Source organism: Hesperophylax consimilis, chromosome 16 (genome assembly GCF_061612785.1).
Source record: "Hesperophylax consimilis isolate HC1 chromosome 16, BYU_Hcon_1.0, whole genome shotgun sequence".
NCBI classification, from domain to species: Eukaryota; Metazoa; Arthropoda; class Insecta; order Trichoptera; family Limnephilidae; genus Hesperophylax; species Hesperophylax consimilis.
The window spans coordinates 6456034-6483909 of NC_142851.1; the positions used below are offsets into that span (position 1 = coordinate 6456034).

The 27876-nt window shown below is 34.6% G+C and overlaps 1 protein-coding gene across 1 annotated transcript; it reads left to right on the top strand.

Annotated features, from left to right (window-relative positions):
- The first annotated feature begins 1060 nt into the window (after positions 1 to 1060).
- CD98hc (CD98 heavy chain) lies at positions 1061 to 26263 on the top strand. Its single transcript, XM_089641418.1, has 13 exons — positions 1061 to 1179; positions 1556 to 1699; positions 4143 to 4330; positions 14636 to 14811; positions 16609 to 16845; positions 17315 to 17465; positions 18448 to 18620; positions 19200 to 19393; positions 21358 to 21551; positions 22167 to 22283; positions 23316 to 23425; positions 24739 to 24888; positions 25997 to 26263. Exons 2-13 carry the CDS (start codon positions 1603 to 1605, stop codon positions 26076 to 26078), a joined length of 1869 nt encoding a protein of 622 aa, XP_089497544.1. The 5' UTR covers positions 1061 to 1179; positions 1556 to 1602; the 3' UTR covers positions 26079 to 26263.
- The last annotated feature ends 1613 nt before the right edge of the window (positions 26264 to 27876 follow it).

Sequence of the window (27876 nt, forward strand, 5' to 3'; positions counted from 1 at the left end):
GGTGACATTTTGAGGGAGATCTTTGGAGTCGAATGTGAGGACAACAGACTGAGAGGGTCTCCATTCTATGGCGTTTCCAGTGTTAAAACGATAATTTAGTCTGCGAGCTTTAATGACCTTTCCGTAACCCTGGGGAACCTTAATGTTCTCCAAGATGTCCTCTGTCGTCCAGTGTGGAGGAATCCCCTTAGTGACTCCAAGTTTAGTAACCTGGTAAGAAGGAATGAATACGTTATAGGAGTTTTCCTTGGCAACCGCTGATTTAACAAAATTATTGGCTTCAGCCGCTGTCTTAAACTCGACGGAAAGACGGTTACGACCAACCGACTTAACTCCATTCCAGACAGGACTGATTTTATTTTTGTGGAGAAAGTGACCAAAGTCAATGTCATACAATGTTGTTGGACCTCCTTCCTTTGAAATTTTAGTGACATGTGTGATGTATGGAGGCCTGTCTAAATTGTTGTAAATTCGTGAGGGTGTAGGGGCTGGTGTCGGTATGGGGACAGGAGTAGTTGGACTAGCAATTGGCGTTGTGATCGACGAGTTGAGTGGCTGGATAGATGGGGTCTGCTGATTGGACGGAAGAATACCATTGTCTACAAAGCTTCTATTTTTATCAAGGGTAGGAATTTTGTGGGGTACTTTTTCGGAATCTGTACTGGAATTTCGCACAAGCTTTAAATTTTTCCTTTTTTTAGTCGTTACTGTGATGAAGTCTGAGGGTTCTGGAATATCGGTGGCAACCGTTTCCATTGAGCCCACCGAGGAGTCTGAAAAAGAGCCATCGTTGATTTCGTCCGGGGGATCAGGAGGTTTAGCCCGTTCCATCTCTATACTAATATTTTTAACCTACCTACATCAAGTATTTAACAAGACTTACCGACAAACAGATAAAAACAACACAATATTTAACAATTAACACAAATATAGTTACACAAACTAAATTACAAAAGAATAAATTACTAAATGGGTTAAAATAACTAATATGTTTGATTTGGTTTGATTTATGTGGTGATGAGACACTCCGACCTAGCTGTCACTTCAAACGTCCTTCAAAACTGTTGAATCATTTTCTATTCAACATAACCGGTTCTATGGTTATATCGAGGTAGCGGAGATTCTGTGAAAAGTCTACGCGCCCGTTTGGTCTATCAATTAATTTATGCGCTCGTTATCTTAAGGTGCCTGTAAACGATCAAATTTGTTTGTCAAATTTACGTGTTTGTCAAATTATTTGAACGTCTGCGGCCTTGTTTGATGTGTCTGTCAAACAAACTACGTGTTTGATGGTGTTTGACGTGTTTGTCAGAAATTCTGATTGACGGAAAGTTTGATCCGTATCCGTCATTATCAAGAAAAACAAAATACTACACTATTTACCTCACTTCAGACTGGATTCAACAAATGTCAACAGACAATCTCCGGCGAAAGCTGTAAATAAATAAACTGATATTTGACAAAATTTGGTTTGAACGTCTGCGGCCTTGTTCATCAAACACGTGAAGAGCAAACGCAAAATTTGACAAACAAATTTGATCGTTTACAGGCACCTTTATACTCCCACCAGTCAAAACTAGTTTCTATTAATAGACTTCAACCATGTCTGAACTTAAGAAATTAAACGTAGATGGAGCAGTCGTCAAACCACCTGAGGACGCGCAAGCTACATACAAAACTATACCAGAAACTGACACGGGTGAGAAATCAATATTCTTCTTGCATCATTTTCCTCCCTAAAATCTTAAAAACCGACTGAAATATTGAATTTACACTATTATGTGTTAAAATTTCATAATTCTTACTTTAATTCGAGTAGTTTCTTTGAAATAATAGCGTGCAGTATAAAAGATTGACCGCAAACTTGTGCAAAATAAGTGGTGTCAGGTTTTGCTTACTCCATTGATTTGTTTTAGTCGCTTTCCGGTATTTTATCTACATATATTTGAATGTAGGTACATTATAATTTATTGAAAGCGGTATAACAAGGCGTAAAACTTGTCTCAAAATGCATTCAATTGATTTTACCTTGAACTGTTCCTAAGCTAATCCAGGGTAGGCATTGTGTTCGGCCCCATATTCGGCCCTTTTGTGTTTCAATTCCTGTAATTTAAATCGTTCAACTGGGACCCCTCTTAGTTTATTGTCAAATCATTCATTATAATCATCACATTTAAATGTTTGTAAAAAATGCTAACTCCGCTTAATATGCAATTTGCTAACTCGAATTCTAACTTGCTTACTTACGTTTTTCTCCGTAAAAATCGATAATTTACTTAACCTTTCCGTTGCCAACAGGGGTACCCAAAATCTTTAATATTACTATTCTCCGTGTATAATTTTAAGTAAAGGCCTCATGGTTTTGTTATTTCTTTGTATTCCTACAAAACCTATAAACACAATCTCTTATTTAAAAAAAAACTTATTAATTTTCTCCTATTCCGCTTCACTCTTAATACGCAATATTTCACTTTAAAATAAATGGATTTAGCTTTATTAAATCAAAACATGATTTATTATGTCGGGGGAGACGGAAATATACGCACTTTTAATTTTAATTTCGTTTATTAAGTCACTTACGCGATATGTCAATTAGTATGCGGCGCCGCCGAAAGCGACTATGTTCATATCAAGAGTTGGATTATATTCATAATATCGTAATTCATACCTACAAAATATTTCATAGACACTGCTGCCAACCAAAAAAAATAGTATTGCCATATAAAATAAATAATATCATTGTGTATAATTAATCCATATTAATATGTAAGTCAATGTATTATTTATAACAAATAATCAACATATAATTAAATAAAATAACCCGAATAACAAACAAATAGAATAAAATGTGATTAAACGTATTCCGTTTAGGTAGTTTAGGTTAGGTTAGGTTAGAACATGTAAAATAGGTATTAGAATTAAATCACAAACAAGTCTATACAAACCTAGCGTAGCCCACATACTATTTGAAAACTGGGATGTAACTCTAAAGGGGACGCGAGCAGGCGTTATTAAAGGGGCATTTTTTTTGCTATAGAAAGTCACAGTTAGATTAGGTTAGGTTATATATATTAATTTAATATTTTCAAGATTTTATTTTCTTTAACTGAATTAGTTCGTAGGTAGGTACTGTACCTAACACGCGAACTGGCTAGGTAAATAACTAGTTGTGGTATTTCCGGCAAATGTCACAATATTTTGTTTCTTTCAAATCTCGTGTGACATATCGCGTAAGTGACTTAATAAACGAAATTAAAATTAAAAGTGCGTATTTTTCCATCTCCCCCGACATAATAAATCATGTTTTGAATTAATAGAGCTAAATCCATTTATTTGAAAGTGAAATATTGCGTATTAAGAGTGAAGCGGAATTCGTAACCTTTACCAAAAACTTAAGTACTAGATTAACAGAAAAAAATATTTTGTAAATATGTAGGTATCATTCATTGCCGCAAATAATACTCCTTGCCATAACCATAATGCGCCATCTCACTTGCGCATCTTCTCTCTTATGGGCCAATCTTATGAGCACAATAACTTTTGGGTGAAGTTTGATGAAGGATGAGTAGGTTTTTTTTAAAGAAATTAACTGTATTTTGATAATCATTAAATGCATAAACCATAAGAATAATTTGCAATAAATTTATGAAAGGCACTAGAATGACAAAATGCGTGGGGGTCACGATGTCACCCCTCATGTTACCTAAAGTTTTATTTTAATGTTGGCATGCCGGTTAATAATTGTTTAACTAAATGAAAAACACAATTTGGAACCTCATGCTATAATGTTGAATTACAACCAAATATTAATTATTCAAACGTTTTAATGCTAGGTGCCCTGTATGTTGCACTTTTTTTTATTGATACATGTTCTCAAGACAACTGTTGTACGTCCGTGTAAGGGGCACGGCCGCCCACAACTCAATTGTTGTGTCCTTTGTGTACAACGCGTTAAAGTTTTTAAAACCACGCCCATATATGGATTTTATTTTAAAGGTTGGAACCCTGGACATCTAGTCTGAAAGCTAGTCACATTCTATAATTCCTCAAAACTAGCCTTTTATCATATTTACTACAAAGTAAATCAAACAAAAATGATTCGAAATTTTGCTTTATTTTAATTTTTTTTTTTACTTTTTCAGAATATAAAGCAGTTCAAAATTCCAACATGGTGAGAGAAAATGGCGATAATGTCTTGGACGGTGCCGATGAGAAGATGTTGGACGAAGAGAAGAAGCTGTCTCCTAAGGGAGAACTGGCCGATGTGAAGTTTGTCACGGGAGATCAACAAAATGGAGATGCAAAGATCGACATTTTGGTCATCAAGCAGGTTTGTTTCAATTTTAAAATCAGTAGTTAAAAGTCGATATAATATTTTTAAATAAAACCTTTTGATTTTCCTTAATTACTATAAAAGGAAACTGACTGCATTTGGGAAATTTTTAATTTTAGCATTTTAATTTTTAATTACGTAAAATGAAAATTCGCTTTCCTTGTATGGGATGACAGCCCAAACAATTTCTTTTGATGACATTTTCTTTTGTTTTTTGTGAGTGTCTAGAATTTTTACCATTTATGCAAATACTAGGTAGGTACTATTTTGGCAAATATTTTGAAAATTTGAAAAATAAAATAAAGGTATTTAGATATGTTTTATAAATAAAGAAATATTTTCTATAAAGGTTAGGTTAAATAAAATAATAATAATAATACCTAAATAAATCATTTATTCTTTTTAAGTGGGTACTGTTTTGCCGGAATATTAAATTACATTATACATTTTTTATTTATTTACGTTATTCAATTGTCTGTAGCCGTTTGTTGTGTTTCCGTTTACAAATTAACCGTCCAAAATAATAAATAATAACTCATCGGCGGGACGTGCGAAATATTATAATAATAATAATAATTGGATGACTTGCATAGCGCCGTTTTTGTGCAAAATCACCTCAAGGGCGCTGTACAAACTTATAATACATTTTTACAGTGATCTATGTTATTACTTAACTATTTATGGAGAAAATATACAGTACAATACTTACCTGGTAGGTCACTTGAGATTAACACTTAATTAATATTATCTAATTGTTTATTGGCGAAATTTAGATACAGGATTTAGGACTTAATTGAAAAATTGAATATAACTGGACTTTCTCTTAGGAACGGTATATTTAATTTAAGGGTACGACATTATGGCGTCTATTTCACATTCTTCATTTCAATTGTGTTTCTTTGTATTGGCTGGTAGAATAAAAAGTCTTTGTCTCGTGTCGCCAATATTGTAAACAAAATTACGCGCCATTGTTTTTTTGTCCGCATGAAGTCGGCTATGATCTAGCCACTTATGTAGAATCAGAAATACCAATTGACAGAAATTATTTTAAAATGGCTGTCATCCCATACAACGAAAGCGAATTTTCATTTTAACCCTTAAATGCATGATTTATTAAATTTTCTGGAAAAAAATATATTTTGTAGATATTTACATGCATATGCAAGGAAATATAAAGAATTTATTTTATTTGTAATTTTTTTAATGATATTTGATTAAAAAAAAATTGTTGCAAATTTACAACACCGTGTATTTAATAAAAAATAATATGAACAATTTACGTATGAAAAAAAAAATTCTCAAAACTAATAAGTGTACCGGAAAAATACGAGTTATTACATATAAGTATTGTATTATTGTATCTACTTACCTAAGAAAATCAAAATAATAACAGCAAAACCAAACTGTAATTCTAACCTCCAACCAATTTTCGAGAATCTTCACTTTGTTGAAGAAAAAGTGACATTTGACATTCGCGAAAGAAAAAAAAGGTGATGCCACTCGATAAAATATATTACCGTGAACTTGATAATTCTAAAACGGCATGCATTAAGTATACACCAAAGAGTTAAAGGTGTTTTGAACGGTATGTTGCAGTTTTACAACAGTATGCATTTAAGGGTTAAGTAATTAAAAATTAAACTGCTTAAATTAAAAATTTCACAAATGCAGTTAGTTTCCTTTTATAGTAATTACAATGAATCAAAAGGCTTTATTCAAAAATATTTCGTATCAGCCGTGGTCTGCGTTCCCGAATATTTACCAAATATTCCATCTTCAACAAGGTATGATTTCTTTTTCTTAATTGACTGTGTTTTTTTTCATGTTACTCATTATTTGAGCTCTCATATTGTTGTAACCACAAAATCTACAATAGCCTTTTACTTCATGTAGTGAGGTCCACAGATTGTTTATTTAATCTGTCCATTTAGTGGCCATTCAAAGATTGAGTAACAATTGCTAATAAATTGATAAGAGATTTATCGTTCAAACTTCAGTCAAAATCGATTAGCTGTTTTTACATGTATTTCTAAATAAAATGCTGATTTTGAAAGCAGATAAGAGACTCTTTTCAGATTAAATATGATTTAAGATTTTCACATCCAAAAATATTTTTGTTATTTGTTTTTGGGGTGTTAAAAATGCGTGTTGCGCTAACTCCTTCTTTAGCCAACGTTTCGGTCAGCATTGCAGTGTCCATCATCAGGGCAGATGTGTGTTTTCAGATTTTTTAAATGACAAATAGAAAATTAAAATTTTGAGTTCAAACATAGATAGTTTTTAAAGTCGCTTGCCCCATGAATCATGGTCCATAGTGAAAATCAGTCACAAAATCTGCATAAAGTTGCATTTGAAGAAAAATCATAAAATTATTTATTATTTCAAGACTTGGGTTCGGTCTTTAAAAGCCATTTTTTTCAGGCTCTATGGTACCAAACGTGCTGAAATTTCGGAATCGTGGTGAAAATCACAGTCCAAACCGAAATCAGTCACAAAATCCGTATAATGTTGCATTTCTGGAAAAATCATTATCCTTATGGGCGCTAATTTAAGACTTGGGTTCGAACTTTAAAAGCCATTCTTTCAGGCTCTATGGTACCAAACGGGCTGAAATTTTGGAACCGTGATGAGAACCACAGTCTCAACTGAAATCAGTTATAAAATCTGCATAAAGTTGCATTTGAAGATTATTGTGTAAACTGTAATTACATGTGAATAAAAAACATGTTCAATCAGACAAAGGTATTATAAAAGTAATTGTCACTTTACTTTTTTTAGTTTTATGTACAAATTATCTTCTGGGTCAATCCGCACCAAATCATCCAGAAAATTTTGGATTTGTCACCCACCATCTCAGATTTTGATGAAACTTTAAATTTTTAATCCTTCCATATAGATAAGAAAATATACCAAATTTTACCTTCCTACCTCAACTCGTTTTTTTTTTATGGGCAGTTGAAGTTTGGGCAAAATAAGCGTTTTTACATATTCCGAGCACTCCGGAAGAGCTTGTACCTTCAATGAAAAAAAATTGTATCTTTGTCATTTATAGTGCAAATGCAATGAAAATTTTCAATATTATCAAGAAAACTATGCTGATTGCAGAAAAAAATAAATAAACCCTTTACATTTATCTACTTGACTTTAAAAAATTACCAAAAGTAATTTTTTAAGTAATTTTTGGGACGGAAAAGGTACTTTACAAAAAAGCAATATCTCGGGAAGGTACAGTGTTAATGAAGTAATTTTTTTTTTTATTCATATCTACAAATAGCATAGAATCACATACAAAAATAAAATTCATGGCATTTTACTTGCTTCAATAAATAAAATCCATTTTAAACTTTTTTCAAACTTTTTGAAATTTTTTTTTTATTCTTATCTACAATAAACATAGTACAACCTAAAAAAATAAAACTCCTGGTATTTTGTGTGCTTCACAGTGTAGAAACGTTTTTAAAATGAGAAATCTTAATCATACAGAATTGTTCCAAGTTTTTTAAAATCTAGATACTGTATTTGCAAATAAAAAAAGTCAAACTTATTCGGTCCTTTACAACATGCTGGTAAGCTTGCAATGTAAGCTTAAGGCACCAACAAAATAATGTACCTTGTTCCTTACCCTGAATGCATACACCATAGCAATATTTTATAACAAGATCAACTTGTATTCTAACAAATGTTTCTTAAGATTTTCACTAGATGTTGAACACTTATCGCAATGTCGAAGCATACAGTCTCTATTGTTCTTTGAGCACACTAAGTAGTCCATTAAATCATTGTACGTTTCTTCACTGTCACAAGCATTAAGAAGCAGCACTACATTTTGATGAATTGCACAAACGCAGACAGAATGAGAGCCTGGAGAACCTACTGGCACACACCATTTGGGACGCAACCAACAAAATTTCGAAATCCCAATTTTTGAAGCAGGGTATTCAAACTTGAAGGTAGCATAAAGTTCATTCAGGTTACAAAGCAATAGTCTTTTTTGTTCATAAACATTTTTGGTTATGCTAACTTTATCTTTTTTCCCTGGCATAACACGAGAAAATTCATCGTTTTGGTAGAAATTTTTAACCAAAGTAACTGTTCCTTGGTCTAATGGTTTTCCTTTTTTTGGATCAGGTAAAGCAATGATACCATTTTCATTTAGTAGCTCTCGTGCTTTACGAACTGAGTATTCACCAACACTGAATTCTTCAGCAACCTTTTTTCTACTCCACGAAGTTGGAGCGAGAGTTAGAAGCTGAATTCTCTCACGGCGTGTAACTTGTGTTTCCAATTTTTTTTTAACCAACTCAACTAGCCTGTCCATGTCATTAGCTTTTTCTTGAATACATCTTGGTATTTTTGCATCACATTTTACTGGGGAAAATTCTTTTTCTAAAACTTTACTTACTTTTTTCTTTAAGGTTGAACAAGCAGAATCTAACTTCCGTTTAGCGTAACTAGACTTACTGTGGGATGGTATTGCATGTAGTTTAAATGGAGATTCTCCAATGTCAGTTAAAGAAGTGTTGATTTCTTGTAAAAAAATTTCTTTGTTTAAAACATTTTCAACTTCACTTATGTCTTCTTGAAAAGTGTTAACGGCCCTCGCTACTAAATGTTTCTAGCGCGAATTCGAATATCTAACTCGCTGCACCTGGCAGCTGGCCGGTGCGTTCCATTCAATACAAGACACGCACAGAGCAAAACAAATTATTATTAATTAAAGATATTGTGATTATGAAAATTATGTTAAAATATATTTTAGAATGTAATGCAATATTACAATAGCTTGATTCATGGAGGAGGTTCTCAGTAACAACATTTAATATAACTTTTTATTTGGATTTTTTTTTTGATAAATACAATTATAAAGAGTTACAAAAGGCTTCCCTTTGTTCCAGCCTGGTTTCGCAGTGCGGCGGGGCACTGTTAATACTAAATTGTATAGTTTAATTTGAGGTCACGGGTTCAAAAGCCGGCGAGGACAAAACAAATTTAATTTAATTTATATAAGTATGTCATATTATAGAATTAAAATAAATTTTATATAGTTACATATAATGAATCTGTACCTCGTTCAAAAGTGGAAGATACGTTCAGTATCACCCTGGTGAGAGACCATAATTCAGGATTGAAAGTTGCTTGAGAACGGCGTAGATATGTTTAGTGACTAGATCTGAATAGCCTGGAACTTTCCAACCCCCCATCTTCCCTATCTCTAAAAATGTAGACCACATACATAAGGAATATAAATGAAATTTCTTTTCAGGACACTTCAATGAAAATGTTATTGATCTTCTTAAAAATTCTTACATGTTTTGGTTTTAGCTGAAACCAATTTTACTTTACTTCTTTTCGGTATTATGCACTTTGAATTACTCAGGATTTATAATAGGCATGCAGCGATTATGTCCAGGATCAATTAATTCGGGTAGCATGCAAAAATTGTAAAAGCGATTCAGCTGTTCAACCATATTAGTCTGCCGAAATTCGTCATCCCGTAAAATTTTTTCGATTTTTATCCGAGTTCAGTCCATACAACAAACATACAAATAGCTTTTTTTGTTACATGTAATTGGCCCTGAACCTGGTAAAACCAATCGTGAGATGCATTTACCAGAATTTCTCCATTTTTGCTAACATAATTTTTTTGGATTTTACTGCTTCTTATATGAGCATGCTGCGTGCTGCGAAAGGACATTTAATTTCAATCACGGTGTATTCACAAGAAATTCCATCTGGTGTCGCACCCATATACGGATACTCTTCATGTATGAAAAGACCACACTTTTCTATGGTAATGCTTTCTAGTTCTGCAAGCTCCTTCAGGACATTGTATTCATGTTTGACTTTGACTTTGGACAATACCCTCAACACTACATCACTTGTTCCTGTATTCTCTCTGAAACCAAACTGATTGCTAGAGAGTATATTATATGTTTCTAAGAATGATACCAATCTCGACATAGCTAATCTCTCTATTACTTTTGAAAGAGTATTGAGTAAGAATATAGGTCTGTAATTATTAACATCTAGACGATCTCCATATTTAAAAAGGGGAATTACTTTAGCTTTCTTACAATGAGAAGGGAACATCCCACTCTCAAAGCTAATACAGTGTTTTCCAATAAGAGGTGTTATTTTGAATAGCCCGCTATTTCGGTAGATGTTACTTTTGAAGCTGTCATTTTTTGACATTTGACAAGTAGAAACAACGCCATTAATAAAATGGAACGATACACGCTTCAACAACGCATTGAACTTATTAAAATTCACTTGAGTGAATCAAATGCAAATCATTTTGAGTGATGAGGCCCATTTCCACCTCGGTGGCTTCGTCAACACGCAAAAACGTCGCATCTGAGGCTCGAAAAACCCAAGAGTTATTGTTAAAAAGCCTCTTTACACTCAACGTGTGACTGTTTGGTGCGGCTTATGGTCCGGCGGAGTCATTGGACCTTACTTTTTTGAAAATGAGGCTGGAGCAACAGAATGGACAACAGTGAATGGACTGCGCTACCGAAAAAAAATGAATGATGTTTTATGGCCGGAATCGGATGGTATTAATCTGGACAATGTTTACTTTCAACAAGACGGCGCTACGTGCCACACAAGCAACGAAACCATTGATATTTTACGATTAAATATCAAAATTACACCTCTTATTGGAAAACTCCTGTATTTACAAGGTGAGATATGAGACAAGCTAATTCGGATACATGCATTTTATACACCATAACACTTAAAGAATCAATACCGCACGAGAAAGACATTTTTAAATCATTTATCACATTTGTGACTTCAGAAATGCTAGTTGGTTTAAAATAAAAATTGTCCCCTGTAACGTGAAGTTCAGATTTAAAATCATTCACCAGACACATCTCAATAGTTTTATTAGCACTGCACAAATTACTAGCGAAGCTTGGACCAATGTCACTGAAGAAGTAATTTATATGATTAGTAATTATATTTGGACTCTCTTCTATTGAAGTAATAATACTATTAATTTTCAATTTTTTAAGGTAGTTTGTTTCTTTAGTTGTTTAGTGACTAGATCTGAATAGCCTTTCCAACCCTCCTTTTCCCTATTTCTAAAAATGTGGACTACATACATTAGGAATATAAATGAAATTTCTTCTGAAGACACTTCAATGAAATAAAATGTTATTGATTTCTTCGAAACAATTCCTTTTTACATGTTTTGGTTTTAGCTGAAACCAATTTTACTTTGTTTCTTTTCGCTATTATGCACTTTTCTAAATACTCAGGATTTCTAATAGGCATGCAGCGATTGTGTCGAGGATCAATTAATTCGGGTAGCATGCAAAAATTGTAAAAGCGTTTCTTGACATTATCAAGCTCGAAGTCATATTGGGTACGTAATTAGTGTCGCCAGTATCCCGTTTGCAAAAGTATGCCCGTTCCTTGCATAGTGAGTGGTCTCCAAATACATGTTTTGGACCATTCAATATATCCAAATAAAACTGTTTTATTTTTCCCAATTCAAAGTCTTCCGGTACGTTATTGCACAACGTACAGCCGTTCTCAGGCGTAAAATACGGCTTGACACAATCTTCCTCAATGCTAAGGGATACTTCTAACAGTGATTTAAGTTTTTTGCAATAATTTCGAAGTAAGTGATTTCGGCATTCGATCTTTTCGACTGAAACATTTTTATACGATGTGCTTCTTTTACTTTATTGTAAGTGCTGGAATATTTTATATACTTTTATATTTTAAAAACATCAAATTGTTTATTACTATATTTATTAGAAACCCGAAAAAAAGTTAACAATAAATTAATTCTTAATAATATGAAATTGTTTATTACCTAGAAACCCGAAAAAATGTTAACAATATATTAATTCTTAATAATATTAAATTGTTTATTACCTAGAAACCCAAAAAAATGTTAACAATAAATTGATTCTTAATAATACTATTTGACACTACACAGCTTCGACGGAAACGCACAGATGAAACATAAAAAAAGGCGACACACTATTATAGTCCCTACGCGCAACGCATAGAGTGGAATATTGTTGAAACGTCTCATGGAAGTGTAATAATTACGCGGAATTTCGAACTTTGAAAAAATATTGACACGACGGACCGTAGAAAGCGTGCATTCACGGCCACCTCATAGAGCCGAATGAGTAGGAGAATTCTTCGATGTTCATTATATAGTATTTAACGAAAATAAATTGTTAGTAAAAACATATATCTCGACAGAAAAATGTATTTATGATATCCTAGCGTGGCTACATTATCGATATTTTGACGATTAATAACTTAGATTGTCGTTTGAATCTGACAATTCATGATTCTTCATACAACGATTGAGGTCGCTAGTAAGGAAGGCCCTTAAGCTCTTCAATTTCATTGTTAAGGTTTTGGCTCTTACTAATTTTTGCTCTGCATGCATTACAAATTTTTTGTCCAGGGATTGCTTTATTAGTTACTTTTAGAATGGTATTAATGTTCTCTGAAAATTCCAAGGATACTGTTCTTAAAGTTTTTGTAATTTTCCTTTTGTGGCTTTGGAACGGGTCAAAACAAGCTTTTTGAAATGTTTCATATTTATTTAAGTTAAATATTCTGTGGTGCTCACAAATGTTGAAAACCAAGTCTGTAGATACAAAACTTCTTTGTTGAATAAGCTTTTTTTCAAATTCACTTAACAAATCCACACTCGTTAATTTCTCTGACTTAGTATAACTTTTTTTGTGACATTCAGTACCATTATGTTGTCCCACACTACATTTAACTAAACTTGTTTCGATTAGAGACATTTTAACAACGTACACCATAACATGAAACAACTACTGTATTTATATAGATGATCACTGCTTTGAAGCTGACTCAGAACTAAGCATGTCAGAGGAAACAAAGCATGTAGTATCCTGCAAACTTAGTGATGAGGCAGATAGTAATTTTCATGTTCTGTCTTGTTGCAGATACATCATTTCCATGTAGTGACTTGTCTCTAGGACTGTTTCTTTGATATTAGTCCATTCATTCAACCTATATTACTAGCTATATACCTAAATTATAACTTGCCCAATTACAAACTAAAAATAGATATAAAAAAAATCACAAAAAGTTTGAAAAAAGTTTAAAATGGATTTTATTTATTTTTGTATCTAGATTTAAAAAAACCTAGAACAATTCTGTATGATAAAGATTTCTTATTTTAAAAACGTTTCTACACTGTGAAGCACACAAAATACCAGGAGTTTTATTTTTTTAGGTTGTACTATGTTTATTGTAGATAAGAATAAAAAAAAATTACAAAAAGTTTGAAAAAAGTTTAAAATGGATTTTATTTATTGAAGCAAGTAAAATGCCATGAATTTTATTTTTGTATGTGATTCTATGCTATTTGTAGATATGAATAAAAAAAAAATTACTTCATTAACACTGTACCTTCCCGAGATATTGCTTTTTTGTAAAGTACCTTTTCCGTCCCAAAAATTACTTAAAAAATTACTTTTGGTAATTTTTTAAAGTCAAGTAGATAAATGTAAAGGGTTTATTTATTTTTTTCTGCAATCAGCATAGTTTTCTTGATAATATTGAAAATTTTCATTGCATTTGCACTATAAATGACAAAGATACAATTTTTTTTCATTGAAGGTACAAGCTCTTCCGGAGTGCTCGGAATATGTAAAAACGCTTATTTTGCCCAAACTTCAACTGCCCATAAAAAAAAAACGAGTTGAGGTAGGAAGGTAAAATTTGGTATATTTTCTTATCTATATGGAAGGATTAAAAATTTAAAGTTTCATCAAAATCTGAGATGGTGGGTGACATGGCCTGGATGATTTGGTGCGGATTGACCCGTCTGTCTATCTATCTATATAAATAAAAAATTAAATGATCGTTTGTTCAACATCTTAAATCTCGGAAAGTTTTTCACCGACATTTGACACAATGTTTGCATTGGAATACGCATGTGTTTTTATGTTATAACTGTGGCAGTTAAAATCATGCTTGAGACGTTGTTGATTTGCACGGATCAAACCTTCTACAAGCTTCCATTTTTTCAAAGACAATAACAAGCACTATTTCGTTCTCTTTCTGACATAAAAGAAATAATTAATTTTTAGATGAGAGGAAGAGAGATATATGCATTTTAATAATGTGCGATCGTTCTGGGACAAATATGGTCTTAGGAGAGTATAATGCGCGCACGGCATTTGGGACTGTTTGGGTCTTAGAAGGTCCCAAGGGTTAAGTTTGAATATTTAAAAAAAAAACTTTACTTTAATATTACCACAATTTTCTAAGAATATTTGTGTTCCCCAGGGGTTCACCGGTTTGACAAAGGAAGAGCTGCTGAAGTTCAGTAATGACCCGTTCTGGGTTCGCCTGCGCTGGATCATGTTTGTGGGCTTCTGGCTGCTGTGGCTTGGGATGTTGGCCGGAGCCATTGTTATCATCATCGGAGCCCCCAAGTGCGCCCCACCCGCCCCCAAGACCTGGTATGCTAATTGTCTATTCTTCTAGATCTTGGCCCTCGTGATTGATGTTGGCGATGCAGCATCATGCCACACTATCATGCCATTATTTTAATTAAACTTATTTCTGTTATTACATGTGGGAATAAAATAATACAGTACATAATGATTATTATTTTTTTGGTATACTAATGTTTAAGACAAGATTTTTTATGCATAGCACAAAGGGTAACAATTATTTTTGTAAGCAATAATTATTAGCCTGAAACACTCATCCACATTGAAAAATCTCCTGATAAAAGATACATGACGCCAAATGTGGATGAGTGTTTCAGGCTAATAATTATTGCTTACAAAAATAATTGTTACCCTTTGTGCTATGCATAAAAAATCTTGTCTTAAACATTAGTTTACCAAAAAAATAATAATTAATATTTGACAAGTTCTAGTATTTTCACCAAAAAATGTAGACAATTTGTCTCGACGCCATCTAGTGAGAGAGTTAGCACTTACAATGCCTTTCTCATATAAAACAAAGTTGGTTGTTTCAGGTGAAAAAATGTAACAAGCAGTAATTGTTGAATGAAACACTAGTATATGTTGAATTATTTCGCGGATAAGAGATAAGCCGCCATAGCTCAGTGGTCAGAGCTGTCGACGGGAAATCGAAAGGACACGGGTTCATGTCCCGTTGGCATCATGTATCTTTTATCAGTACTTAATGTATAGAAAAGTGGGAGATAAGTTGTGATGAAAATGTACAGAAAATCATAAAATAAAACACTTTTTTTTTTATTCGTATGCGTTAAGTAGTGTATGCCCGGGGGTGGGGAAAATCTTGGAATCTTATAAGAACAGATTTTTACCTTTACGCTTTGTTGACCGTGCAAAAAGTATTGTTTCAACCTCACTTTTGACTGATGATCACATCAATGATTAGCACCATTTTGAACTTTTGATGCTGATTTTCAGCCCGTATCAGATTATGATCAGTTGACAGGATTACCGTTGACATTGTTGTAATTAACAGTGTTTAACGTGGACCGTTCAAATGTCGCTCATTGTCGATTTTTCATATTGTGTACAGATTACATGATGATTGATTCAATTTTGTCGGTTGCTCTTATGGGGAACACGTGCAGCGTGCCTCCTACTTTATTAAAAAAAGAAAAAGGCAAACGTGTGCAAAAAATGGCTCATGGAATTAATAAAATTCATTCATATGATGCTACTAAAAGAATGCAAATCTCAAGGATTACAAAAGCTTCATTCCGAGCATATCTTTATTTTCGGTATATGTAGTATCCCACAAGCAAGATAAATCTATCAAGGATCACAAGAGCTTCATTCCTAGTATCTCTATCAGAGTATATCTTGCTTGTAAGTATCCCATGAAGTAAAAATAATATTTTTATTTTTAATGGGGTGTGAGTCCCAATTCAACTTCTAAAATTGTACAATTCTGATTAGTATCTTCTTCGGGTAACTTTTAAAATTCAAGACACGAGCTAATGAAAGTGTTAATTTTAAAGTTTGCTAAATCTATGTTTTATATACATTATTTATTTAGTCTCAGAAAATAACTCTATCTTTTATGTATTGATAGATCTTGAGTTTCAATCGATTTTTTTACTGTGACCTCCACAAACTTTCCTCCACCATACAAAAAAGAATAAATTGAATTTCTTAGATGATTGATACAATTATATAGGTATATGAAAGATATTTGCATAACAAAACATATTATATTATGTATTTTTTAATTATGTCAAGAAAAAAAATGAATCGGCACAATTTTTGAATGAAAGTTGTCCCCACTAGGTGGCAGGAGGGCCCCCTTCTGGACGGAGAGTCGAGCACCCAAGACCTGGACACGAGCCCCACGGATCTGAAGATGCTACAGGAGAAGTTGCCCCTCATATCTCAGCTGAAGATCAAGGGTCTGTTTGTATCACCCCACACTTCCGAAGTGGATGACTATGCCGTCCTCAACTCGTCTTCCACCGATGTGTCCGACTTCAAGAGACTCGCTGAAGTGGCCAAGGAAAAAGATATTCGGTAATTAATTATTTTGATTTATTTAATTCTACTCAGTTAACAGTAAAAATTCCTGAATTCTTGACTTTATTTTTTATGTGACACCTTACAAGATCGACCCGGGTAACGTTACGAGTCGGGTCAACGAGGAGGCTGTACGAATGGATTCGTTAATTGTGTACAGTTCTACGTACATTCTATCTATGTACATTCTTACCTCTAAATATGCTCTGGAATCACTGGTTAAAATCCTTCAGGTTCGTGTTGTTACACCCTGTATATCTTTTTATTAGAAGGTTTAAGCAGAGCAATAATACCTCTATGTGTCTGTAAGGAGTGCTCATTGGTCATTCCCATAATATAAATACATGGGTAGCCCAACGCACAAAATATTTTAGTTGGTGTGATGCCGAAATGAGGTATTACTGTATTATTTAGCAACAATAGTTGTCACCTATTCGTGTAACATATTACTGTATTGCTTGTTCAGGCTCATCGTGGACCTGACTCCCAACTCCATGGCCAAGAGCAGCGAATGGTTCAAGAAGAGTGAGCAGGGAGAGACGCCGTACCGAGACTACTTCATCTGGACCGGCGGGAAGGGCACCGGCGGGGATTCCAACAACTTCCCCAATAACTGGGTAAATTTTCTTATTATCTTGTTCAGTCTGTTACAGTGAAAATCTCATGTAAGGTTTTTCAAGGCACTGAAAGCATGAAAACTTCTAATGTGGGAACCTTATAAATTGGTTTCACTGTATTATCTAATATTATGTCACTTGGGACAGCTTTTATACAAACACAACACTCCCAGAACTGTCTACTTTAATTTCTACTTTAATTTTTTATACATTAACCCAACACAGGAAGCCCTGAGGAAAATAATTTCCCTCAGGGCCTATGTCATCTTTTGGAATGCTGTGGAATGGGAAGGTAAAAGGTATGAGGGTTGGGTAGCAATCTAGGGATCACTGTGTCCAGGAGTGACGGAAATATGAATATATCCCTCCCATGCGGCGCAAGGCGAGGGCATGGGTCGAGAGACCAGTTCAAGAGGTGAAAGGGTTTTTCCCAATCTGGCACGCCACGCATATGGTGAGCAGGGGCATTCTGAACATATCTCACCCAATGTTCCCTGGCACCCCTGTCAAATCACCAAAAGTAGCCAACCACTTGGGGTGACCTGAGGCAGAGGTGTAGGTTATGCAATAAATGGTTCCTCCGGTGGCGGAATCAAAACCGCCTCTCAAATTAATACAAGGCTACAATTTACAAGGCAAATTAAACAATGATTCAATTATAAAAAAGCTAATTAAGTTACAATAATGTTGTAGTTGACTGTAACATCTTATTAACCTATGACGAGCCTTAAAAAATTACAAGGAAAACCAAAATACATTTTTAAAAAACATGCAACTTTTTTAAAAATAATCTGTCATTTAGTCTGAATCCAGATATTTACTTTACAAGTCAAAATTAAAAACACTTATACAATAATTAATTTCAATCAGCGTTTAGGTGATTGAATCACTTGGCCAAGTTGGTAAAGTTGACCAAATCTTCATAATCTCAGCCTGAGATTGTCTAATAAATGATAATCATTGTTTTGTTTGATTTCCCCAGCATATGGTAGACTCGGAGGATTCCGCCTGGTCTTACTCCGACGTGCGCAAGCAGTACTACCTCCATCAGTTCAAAAATTCCACTCCCGATCTAAACTTCCGCAACCAGGTTGTGGTCAGCGAGTTCTCTAAGGTCATCAGATTCTGGATTGAGAATGGAGCCGCTGGCATCAGGTTTGTACATTTATTTGTCAGTGACTTTTTGTACTGCCATTCTCGGTGAATTGATTGTTAACATTGATGAACTTAGCTTTTTTTAAGCTTAGTTCATCAATGATGATAATTTATCATCATCTTAGATAATAATTTAAAATAAATTAGACATCGTAGACGTGATAATCTTCGGCCATGCTCGGGTACAAAAACAAGTTACTGACAATTGATAACTCTTTGTGTGCATACTAATTTTATTTTCATAATAAGTTGTGTTCTTTGCGCATTTTTTTTTGCAAAATAATGTTTTTATAAATTGTGCTTCTTTCCAGATAATGTTTTTATATATTCATAAAAATAGAATATAATCTACCATAAGCAATTTCCCCAGAATAGCTAATACGTAATATTCAGAGAAATTATTTTTATGTCTGTGCCTCCCGGCAAAGGCAATGTTAAACTGATGTGATCGTGCTAGGCCTGATGGTGCGTAATAGTGCGTGAGGCTAGATGTGATGTGGCCTGGCATAGGTATAAATAATAATTTTGCTGCATCGACAGTTTAATAATTAATTATACCAATTTAATATTGTGTTTCAGGCTGTCTAACGTAAAGTTCCTGCTGGTGGACACGAATTTTGCTGACGAGGGCATCTCCACGTCGGCCAGCCAGCGCGACACCGTCAATGGCCAGTACCACTTCTACGACCACGCTAAGACCACTTACCAGGACGGTCTCTACGATGTTCTGGCTCAATGGAAGGAGGTGGTCGCCAACAGCACCAAGGGAGAAGGTAGATTTACTATAATAATAATAATTGAATAATTTGTGTAGAAACTTTTTTGTGAAAAAGCACCAAAGGGCACTGTACAATTTAATATTGTAACGTCGACACCTAATCGCATCATATTTTGTGGGGATGAAATAAAAAATTATGTCAATTTAAGAATTTATTGGCAAGTGAAAACATACTCGTATATCATAGAAATATGACTAATACATCTCAGGGCATGTACAGGTTCCTTAGAATCGCTTGTAAGTTGGTGTCAAATTGCAAAGCATTTATTTTGTTACATGTGACAGTATTAAAATTAGAAGGACTAACATTTATTAGGCGCCATGTGTATCAAATGATTGACATCACAAATTGTTAATAAAACTAGAATTACGATAGCTAGATAACTCCTCTTCCGTGTCGCCTGGAGTTCACCCATCAGTCGTTCCCAGGATACGCTTCCCCGTGGCCTCTCCGCTGAGCACTGACCGCTTCAGTTCCCGGCCAATGCCGCTGCTCTGATACCTTTCAAACGAGCGGCTACACTCTCTCTAAAGCGAGGCGCTCGATCAAGTCAACATCCAGTAACAGTTACTATTAGAGTCAACATTCAGATTCCCGGGTTTGCAAGTATAACTGTTACAATATGAGTTCCTCAGCTCTAAGATATGCAGAAGGAAGACCATCAAGATACGACTCATGTACAGACAATGATTTTCCCGATATTTCTATCTAATTGTATTACAGTGAAACTCTCTTAGGAAGTTTCCAGTTTCATGCTTAAGAGGTTTGGTTTTTACCCAATTTATCCCATTTCTAAGGTTTTCCTACTTAAGAAGTTTTTTTTCCGGTCCTTTCCGAGAGATTTTCACTGTAGTTACAAACAGATCCTGAGATTATTTTATTAATTTTTTGTTAATTTTGATTAAAATAGCCAATATTTATGTCTGGAAATAATGAAATATATTTCTTTAAAATATTTACCCTACATTAACGGTTCTTTACCAGTCGTAAATTTTAAAACTTATTTATTAGTAAGGCCAGACTCATTACAATTTAAAAATATCAAATAGATTTAAGGCGATGCACCACGTTGTATAACATTTGGAATCAGGCCGCTAACAATAACACTCCTTATGTAGATGGCGATAAGGTTAAAATTCCCGCTCATCACCAGCTGCCTGTTTTCATGCAAGAAAAAAACAAAGTGTTTTATTTTGCCTAGTTAGTTTTCGTTATCCATCATTTTCTTGCCACATTATACAGTAAAAACATAACCGAAAATGGGTTTGTAAGTAAGATTTTTGAACTTTAAAGCAGTTGTATTATTTAAAGCAGACTAGCAAGCAATTGAGGTTGAGGGTTCAAATCCCGGCGTGTGCAAATAAATTTTATTTGAAAAATGTATGTTATTTTACAAATCACTCGTCTATATAAATAAAAATGTAAATGTTCATTTGTTCAAAATCTTGAATCTCCAAAAGTTCTTCACCAATTACTTTGAAATTTTGACACAACGTTGCATTCGAATACGCATATGTTTTTATATACTTATATTATATAGATGTCGCCTGTGACAGGTAAAAACATTCTTAAAAAAAAAAAACATTTTTTTACCTGTCACTGTTGGACTAACATGCTTTTTTTGATAAACAGAACCAAACGTTGCTGGAAATGTATTTGGCCGTGTTTCATGACCAGATCTGAATAGCCAGCTACTTCCTCACCTTCCTCTTTCCTATCTCCTTCCCTACCCCAATTGGGGATGCCATAGTCTCACTGGCTCCAGACGGTTGGGAGCAGACACGCAGGAGCAGTTTCACAAAAAATAATACTTCGTTTTTTCTGTACCTATAATAAGACAAGAAACACATGATTTTGCATTACTACGTAGTACTTCGCCTTATATCAGACAAATAAGGAAATTCTATTTTGAAATTGCTGATTGCTTTTCACCAAACTATTTGCTGTATATTTTTCAGGGCTCCTGATGATGAAGGAGAGCTTGGAATCGTCAGAGTCTCTGCGTCAGAACAAGAGCATGGCGGTGGACCTGCCGCGTTCCTCGCGCATGCTCCACCACTTCGCCTCCAAGGTGTACACGGCCGACAAGCTGCAAAACTCCATGCAGGGCGCCTTCTCTCTGCTCGGGGACAACGCCTGGCCTTCCTGGAAGGTGAGAATGAGAATCGATCGCAACTCTTTACTTCATTGAAAACTCTGTGGCAGACCAAAGCTTTTGCTCTTTTAACCTTTACGACATAATCTATCCCAACACTTGTTTATGGATCTACATGTTTCATGGATCACAGACATGACATCCACGTACAACAAAATTTCTTGTATCTCTTGTTATATATAACTTGACTTCACTAGGCAGTCTTACTCTAGTACTTTCTCTTGTTTTTTTTTCTTGTTTATTGTTTTATGTTTACATAATATTGTTGCAAACCATTATTGGATATGATGGTATTTATTCTATGTAATTTTTTTAATGCTAACCCTCTGTTGTGTAAATTAATAAAAATGAAATAATTTGAAGAATACTCTGCCACTAATCGATATAAGTAAAAACATACCTCTACCTAAGAATCAAGATTCACACAAAATGTTTAGTAGAGCCATTATCTCGTCGATATGATAATTATATAGTTTTCGGCTCCTGAATATTGTATGTTTTGAAGATGCATCCGTATGCTTCTCGGGTGCAGATATATTATTGTTACCTTACTATTACTATATGACTTGCTTTTTGAGAAAACATCACTTCAATGTAATACGCCCTTTCCAGTACACATCTGAGGACGGCAGCCTGTCCTCTGAACTCGGCATCATTGCCATGCTACTCCCCGGAGTACCCATCGTATCGCTGGACCAGATTACCAATACCAGTGAAAACAAAACTGAGGTAAGATTCTACCCGATTGTGATCTAGCCAATGTGTGTGTACAAGAAAACAGCGTTATCCCAAAATCGTGGATCTGATGTAAGTAATGGCAGTTCAACGTTTCAGTTTGTTGTGAACACTCCCTTATTTAACTATGTGTGAATAAGTAATAAATTAATTAAGTTATTTGAGTAGCTACTTCAGAATAGAGTTTATAAAATCTTTCTGCCATCATGATACATAAATCTTTAAGGTCAACGCAACAATTTTAGCTCACAATCTCATTTCCATTGTAAAATATGCAGCTTTAAAATTTACGTATAACTTTAACTATTAAGTAATTTAAAAGACTGTATATTTGTGGCAGGTTCCAGAGTAGAAGATACTCTCAGTAACGCCCTCAGTGAAAGCCCGTCATTCAAAATTGAAATCTTACTTCAAATGTCTTTAGCCGGGTTTGGTAACAAGATCTGAATAGCCAGGCACCCCATTCTTCGTCCCCATCTCCTTCCCCTCTCTACCTTTAGCCTCACAATATACCCCATTTGAGGATGCTACCATCTCACATGCTCCAGATGGTTGGGTGCATTTGGGACTTCTGTGCAGTATTCACAATTAAAAATGTGTTATAAAAATTTAACCATGGAATAAGAAAAAGAGTAGTGAAAGTCGGGCAAGATTGGGTAGTAACTATAGTAAACTAATATTGATTCTTCGTGTGCCGATGCTAAATTTTCACCGTGCGCCAGCTGATTCTATTATCGTAACTTTGTACTTCTAGCAAAATAATGTTTTGTAAATTGTACAGTCTTACCAGATAATGTGTTTATATATTTTATAATGATTTTCAAACATTGTTGGGTTATTCGTAACCTGGGAATGTTTGTCTTTCTTTTTAAAAAAAAAAAAAAAATATTTATAAAATTAGCATATAATCTACCTTAAATAGTTTCCCCAGAATAACTATTTATATTCAAAGAAATGATTTTTTTTACTGTGGCTATCAGCAACGGCGGCGCACAAGATGTTAATGGATATTATTATGTTTTCCAGGTTAACAACCAGTACAAGACCCTAGCCACAATGCGCACGCTGCCCAGCATGATGTTTGGAGAGTACAACAGTTACCTTCTGGCCAATAAAACTGTTTTCGCCTTCAGCCGGTAAGAAATATTGTTCACTATTCATTTATAATATTTGGCTAACCCTATTTAAAAAACATTTATTATTACTAACTATTTCTTTATTCTCTTCTTGCTTTCTGGATTTTAGAGAGTGGTAAGTTAACTTTCATTCATTATTTCTTCTTCCTCTATTCCGTCTGTTAGGTTAGGTGACATATAGGATTCTACATCTCAAACATAACATCTCCATAAACTTTACCGTGATGGAGAGATTGTAAATTTCTTCAGCCCCTAATTTTCCAGCACTTTTCTTAATTGATAACAAAATCAACTGGCGAACAAATTTGAAATATACAGTAAATACTCTCATAAAAAATAGTTACAAAGCTAATGCCCAAAAAATACAATTATCCCTTTAAGGGCATTGACACATTCTAGTATGATGTCACTAGCGTGCGGTGTTATTTGTTCGTAAATAATATTATTTTATTTATTCAAAAGGTGTACCTACCTACAATTACCTCCTCAGGCCTCTGCCATATTCTGTCAGACGGTCGGAGTATTTCTGCTTTGCAATAAAATCCAAATAATTGGAATATTTCAGAATGTATCCGAAAACTGTTGTGATAAAATACGCTCTCATAAACACACTTATTTTATTTTATTTTTCAAATTTAGAACTCACCTGACTCGTCTCATAAGCTTTTTTTTTTTTTTCAAATTGCGGTTGGTGCCTTTGCTTTCATAAAGCTGCACATTTTAATTCTTCTGTGGTTAACTTCTAGATTTGAATATAAATTGATTTTCTCTTTCTAACACTGTTCAGACCATATTTCTCACCAGAATAGTAAGGAAGATACAACTGTGAATCTTTGCAGTCAATCGTAACAACAGTTGATACGGCAAGAAATCAGCATTGATTTGCAGCAGTATGAGCCCTTGTCATGGCGTATATATTTGGTTGCCGATAATGTTCCATGCAGAAGTAATTAAAAATCTGAGCTATTTAACCTTATGAGAGTATGGCCATGGCCGTACCGTGTACGTCTGTAAAAAAATATACGTAAAGAGGAGTATAGTCGGCGTGGATGGATAGTGTTTGTAGGAATCCTCCTATTAATAGTATTAATTATTGAGAATAATATTTAATTTTATTAAGGTCTGATTAATTCGATAATTTTCATATTACATAACGTATTTTTTACCAAAGTTTTTTTATAGTACAATTTTTAAAAATGGGTTTTTTTGAGGTAAAAAAAATCTCATTCTTTCGTCAAAAACTCACTCTCTTGGAGGTTAGTCAAAAAATTTTGTGAAAATGTTTTCACCTTCCAGTTTTTATGCTATTTCAGGTTGAAGTCTGGCAACCCCGGCTTGGTAGTCCTCTTCAACCCTGCCAGCAGTGCGGCGTCTGCCAACCTCACGGATATCCAGGGGATACCAACTGAGGTCCGCGTCAGCCTGCTGAGCCACAACTACAACGAGGCGGACGTCATTGTTAAGTGAGTATTCAAACGATGGATCGTCACCTTTACTAAACAACATGACCTAGTTATGAAAATTACTAGAATAGGAAAAAGTTTTAGAAACTTATTTTGAAAGATATAAACAGAATATAATTTGATACTACCCAAATTTGAAGGAGCGTTTGTGCTGCACTTCCTCCTTCTTTAGCCAACGTTTCAGACATCTATGTCCTGATGATGGATACTGTAACGCTGCCCGAAATTAGAGAAGGAGAAAGCGCAACATAGCATAATAGCGATAAGCGTTTCTCATTGTTTTCAATTTTGGAGGCGCGTATGGGTACTGCCGCCCCGGGAATCATTTATTGGATAACCAACATCTCTGCCATAGGTCACCCCAAGTGATTCGCTTCAGACCTCTTCAGCCGGACTCTCTCGATCCATCGCCTTGCACCGCAGTGGGAGAGATGGATTTATATGCCCAGATTCTCCTCATTCTTTTTCCTTCCCAGAGATTCCTCTCAGCAACTCCAAAGCTGACATAGGCCCTGAGGGGGAAAAAAATGTTAAAGGCCTTCCAAACTAGCGAACCAACTTTTTGTACAAAAATTGCACCATGTAAAATTCAATTAAAGATTTAAGCTTTTAATTGCAAAAGAATCGAAAATACAGCTTTGTGATGTTACATATAAGGTCTCAAATAAAATACAGCTTCGTGATTTATTTAACGCCCAGAGGGCTTTTACATGTACGTGGTACAATTTTAATGACAGTTTTGAAACATAAGAAAGAAATAATAAAAATAAAATTACATTAAAAAATAATATATGCAAGAAACAAAATTAAAAATAACAAGAACATAAATTAAAAAATACAGCGATTTGACTGGTTTACAAAAATATAACTTCCATTTAGGAATAGTGTTGAAATAAGTCTTTTACGTGATCCACAAAATTCGCAAAGTAAATATTAAATATATCGACATCACCTAAGTATTGGTTTCCCATAGTGTGAAACCGTTGTGTTGGGGAGTTTGCAATGTAGTTGCGCTTATGTGTGTTACATATAAGGTCTCAAATAAAATTATCCATTTTTGTTTTCCGTGTTTTTTTTTACGTGTCTAATGACTTTTTTTTCTTTTCAGTGGCAACCTCCAATCTACAAATGTGCCCATCTCTCCCAAGTCTGTGATCATCATCACATACGTTCCGGTGAAGCTGGAATAAGAACCCTTCTACAGGAGATGAAATTTGACAAAATGGAGAGATGAACTCGCTTTAGCATTTACGTCAATATTAATAAGCTTGCTGATATAATCGTTAGAATCAAACATTAAAAATGAGAATGCTTTTTTTATTTGCAAGTTGCTGCGTTTTTTTGATAATATAATTTAATACACGAGCATATGAATTTAAAAAAATATTTGTTTTATTTTTATTGATGACAATGTAGATATTATTATCGAAATCATAGAATAATGAACTCAAGAAAGGATATGGGCAAGTTTCGTGATTCGAAAGTCTGGGCCTTATTAAATTTCAAATACAAAACTGTGTTTCATCATCATTATGAAATTCAAATGGTTGGCGATATTTATTTATTAAAGACACAAATATAATATAAGGCCCATCGTTCCACGGGTCGGTAAGCAATTGACATAAACCGAATGCTGCAAGACAAAACCATGCGCAAAAAAATAATTTTGCTATAGTAAGGTTAAGTTCATTATTTTGCTGCATTCGGTTTATGTAGATTGCTTACCGACCTGTGGAACGACGTTATTTCTTTCACTTTTTAGGTTAGGTTGTGGTTTTTTAAGCTAGAATCAAAAGGTCAGTCATTGGTTTCCATTCAACTCTATTCACTGATTGAAATACTTTCGGAAAACATCTTAATCCAGAAAAACAAGGTATGATCCAGTGAACCAAATGTCTAACCTGACAAACCAGAATTCAGACTAATAATAGAAGAATGCATTAGATTTAAAATTGTTTTGTCATAAAATCCATTCAAATAGCAGTCCCCGTTAACTGCCGATTTATCGTCAAACTAACCAAACAACCCAACTTAAAATTTGACATAAAACTGACGCCTCAAGAATCAAAGACCATGTTACCGGCCATATTTTATATTAAATGCCATCCCGAACTTTGCAGATTTTCTGCGCGCCAATACTCGGTCCTCGAGTAATGTTCGGGATGGGCAGAGCATGAAACTGTCGCCAAGGCATGGGCACACAAAGGATTACAGGTTCTACTGATTGTAGTGAAATGAAAGCAGTAGTTTTGTTTTTGCACATTATAAAACATGGAGAATATATTTAAGTAAACATGTTACATATTATGACTCGGCACTTACCCCCAGGGATCAAAAATTGGTTCTTAATTCTATCTAAAACTGATTAACCACTTAATTACGGAAAGTGAGCGGGGAGCTTCCATACGGCCGGCGGTGGTCTGTCCCAGACAGATCGAGCTGGCACCATCAGGGCTTTGGTCCAGGAGACGGGTCCAGCGTCTCCGACAAGGTGGCTGATAAGCGGTTCTGGAGCGTATCGGGTCTATCGTTTATGTAACATTAATGGAGCGAATCCATCCATTGAGCTGATCGGCAGATTACTTGAGCGGGTGCCGTCCGGGCTTGTGATTTTATTATCCGTATCTTATTAAGAAAAATACGGCTTGTATCGCGCCACTTGAGGTGAATGCTTCATTTCCCGGAGTCCGCGGAATAACGATTTGCAAGGGATCGCGTATATAAACTTCAGTAGAACATTATTTGTGATCTTCACGAACACACACATGGTCATCCATTATACGGACGTTTATTTAATAGAGCCTGCACCGACTTGGTTTTTGTAAAAAAGAACCGAATAACCCGCATCAGGAATACTGATGTACACTTTTTTAATACGATCGCCCATCCAGGGTAAAAATGAATTATAATCTAATTGACTGTGCGATCATTACACGGCCGTCCCGCTCGTGTAACAATTCCAGAGTACCCCGCGAAAGGAAACGGAAA

Excerpts from the sequence above, each read along its gene's own strand:
- CD98hc (XM_089641418.1), top strand. The coding sequence starts at position 1,603 with ATGTCTGAACTTAAGAAATTAAACGTAGATGGAGCAGTCGTCAAACCA. Across the intron at positions 14,812-16,608 it reads CCACCCGCCCCCAAGACCTG|GTGGCAGGAGGGCCCCCTTC; the intron begins GTATGCTAATTG and ends TGTCCCCACTAG. Across the intron at positions 17,466-18,447 it reads ACAACTTCCCCAATAACTGG|CATATGGTAGACTCGGAGGA; the intron begins GTAAATTTTCTT and ends TGATTTCCCCAG.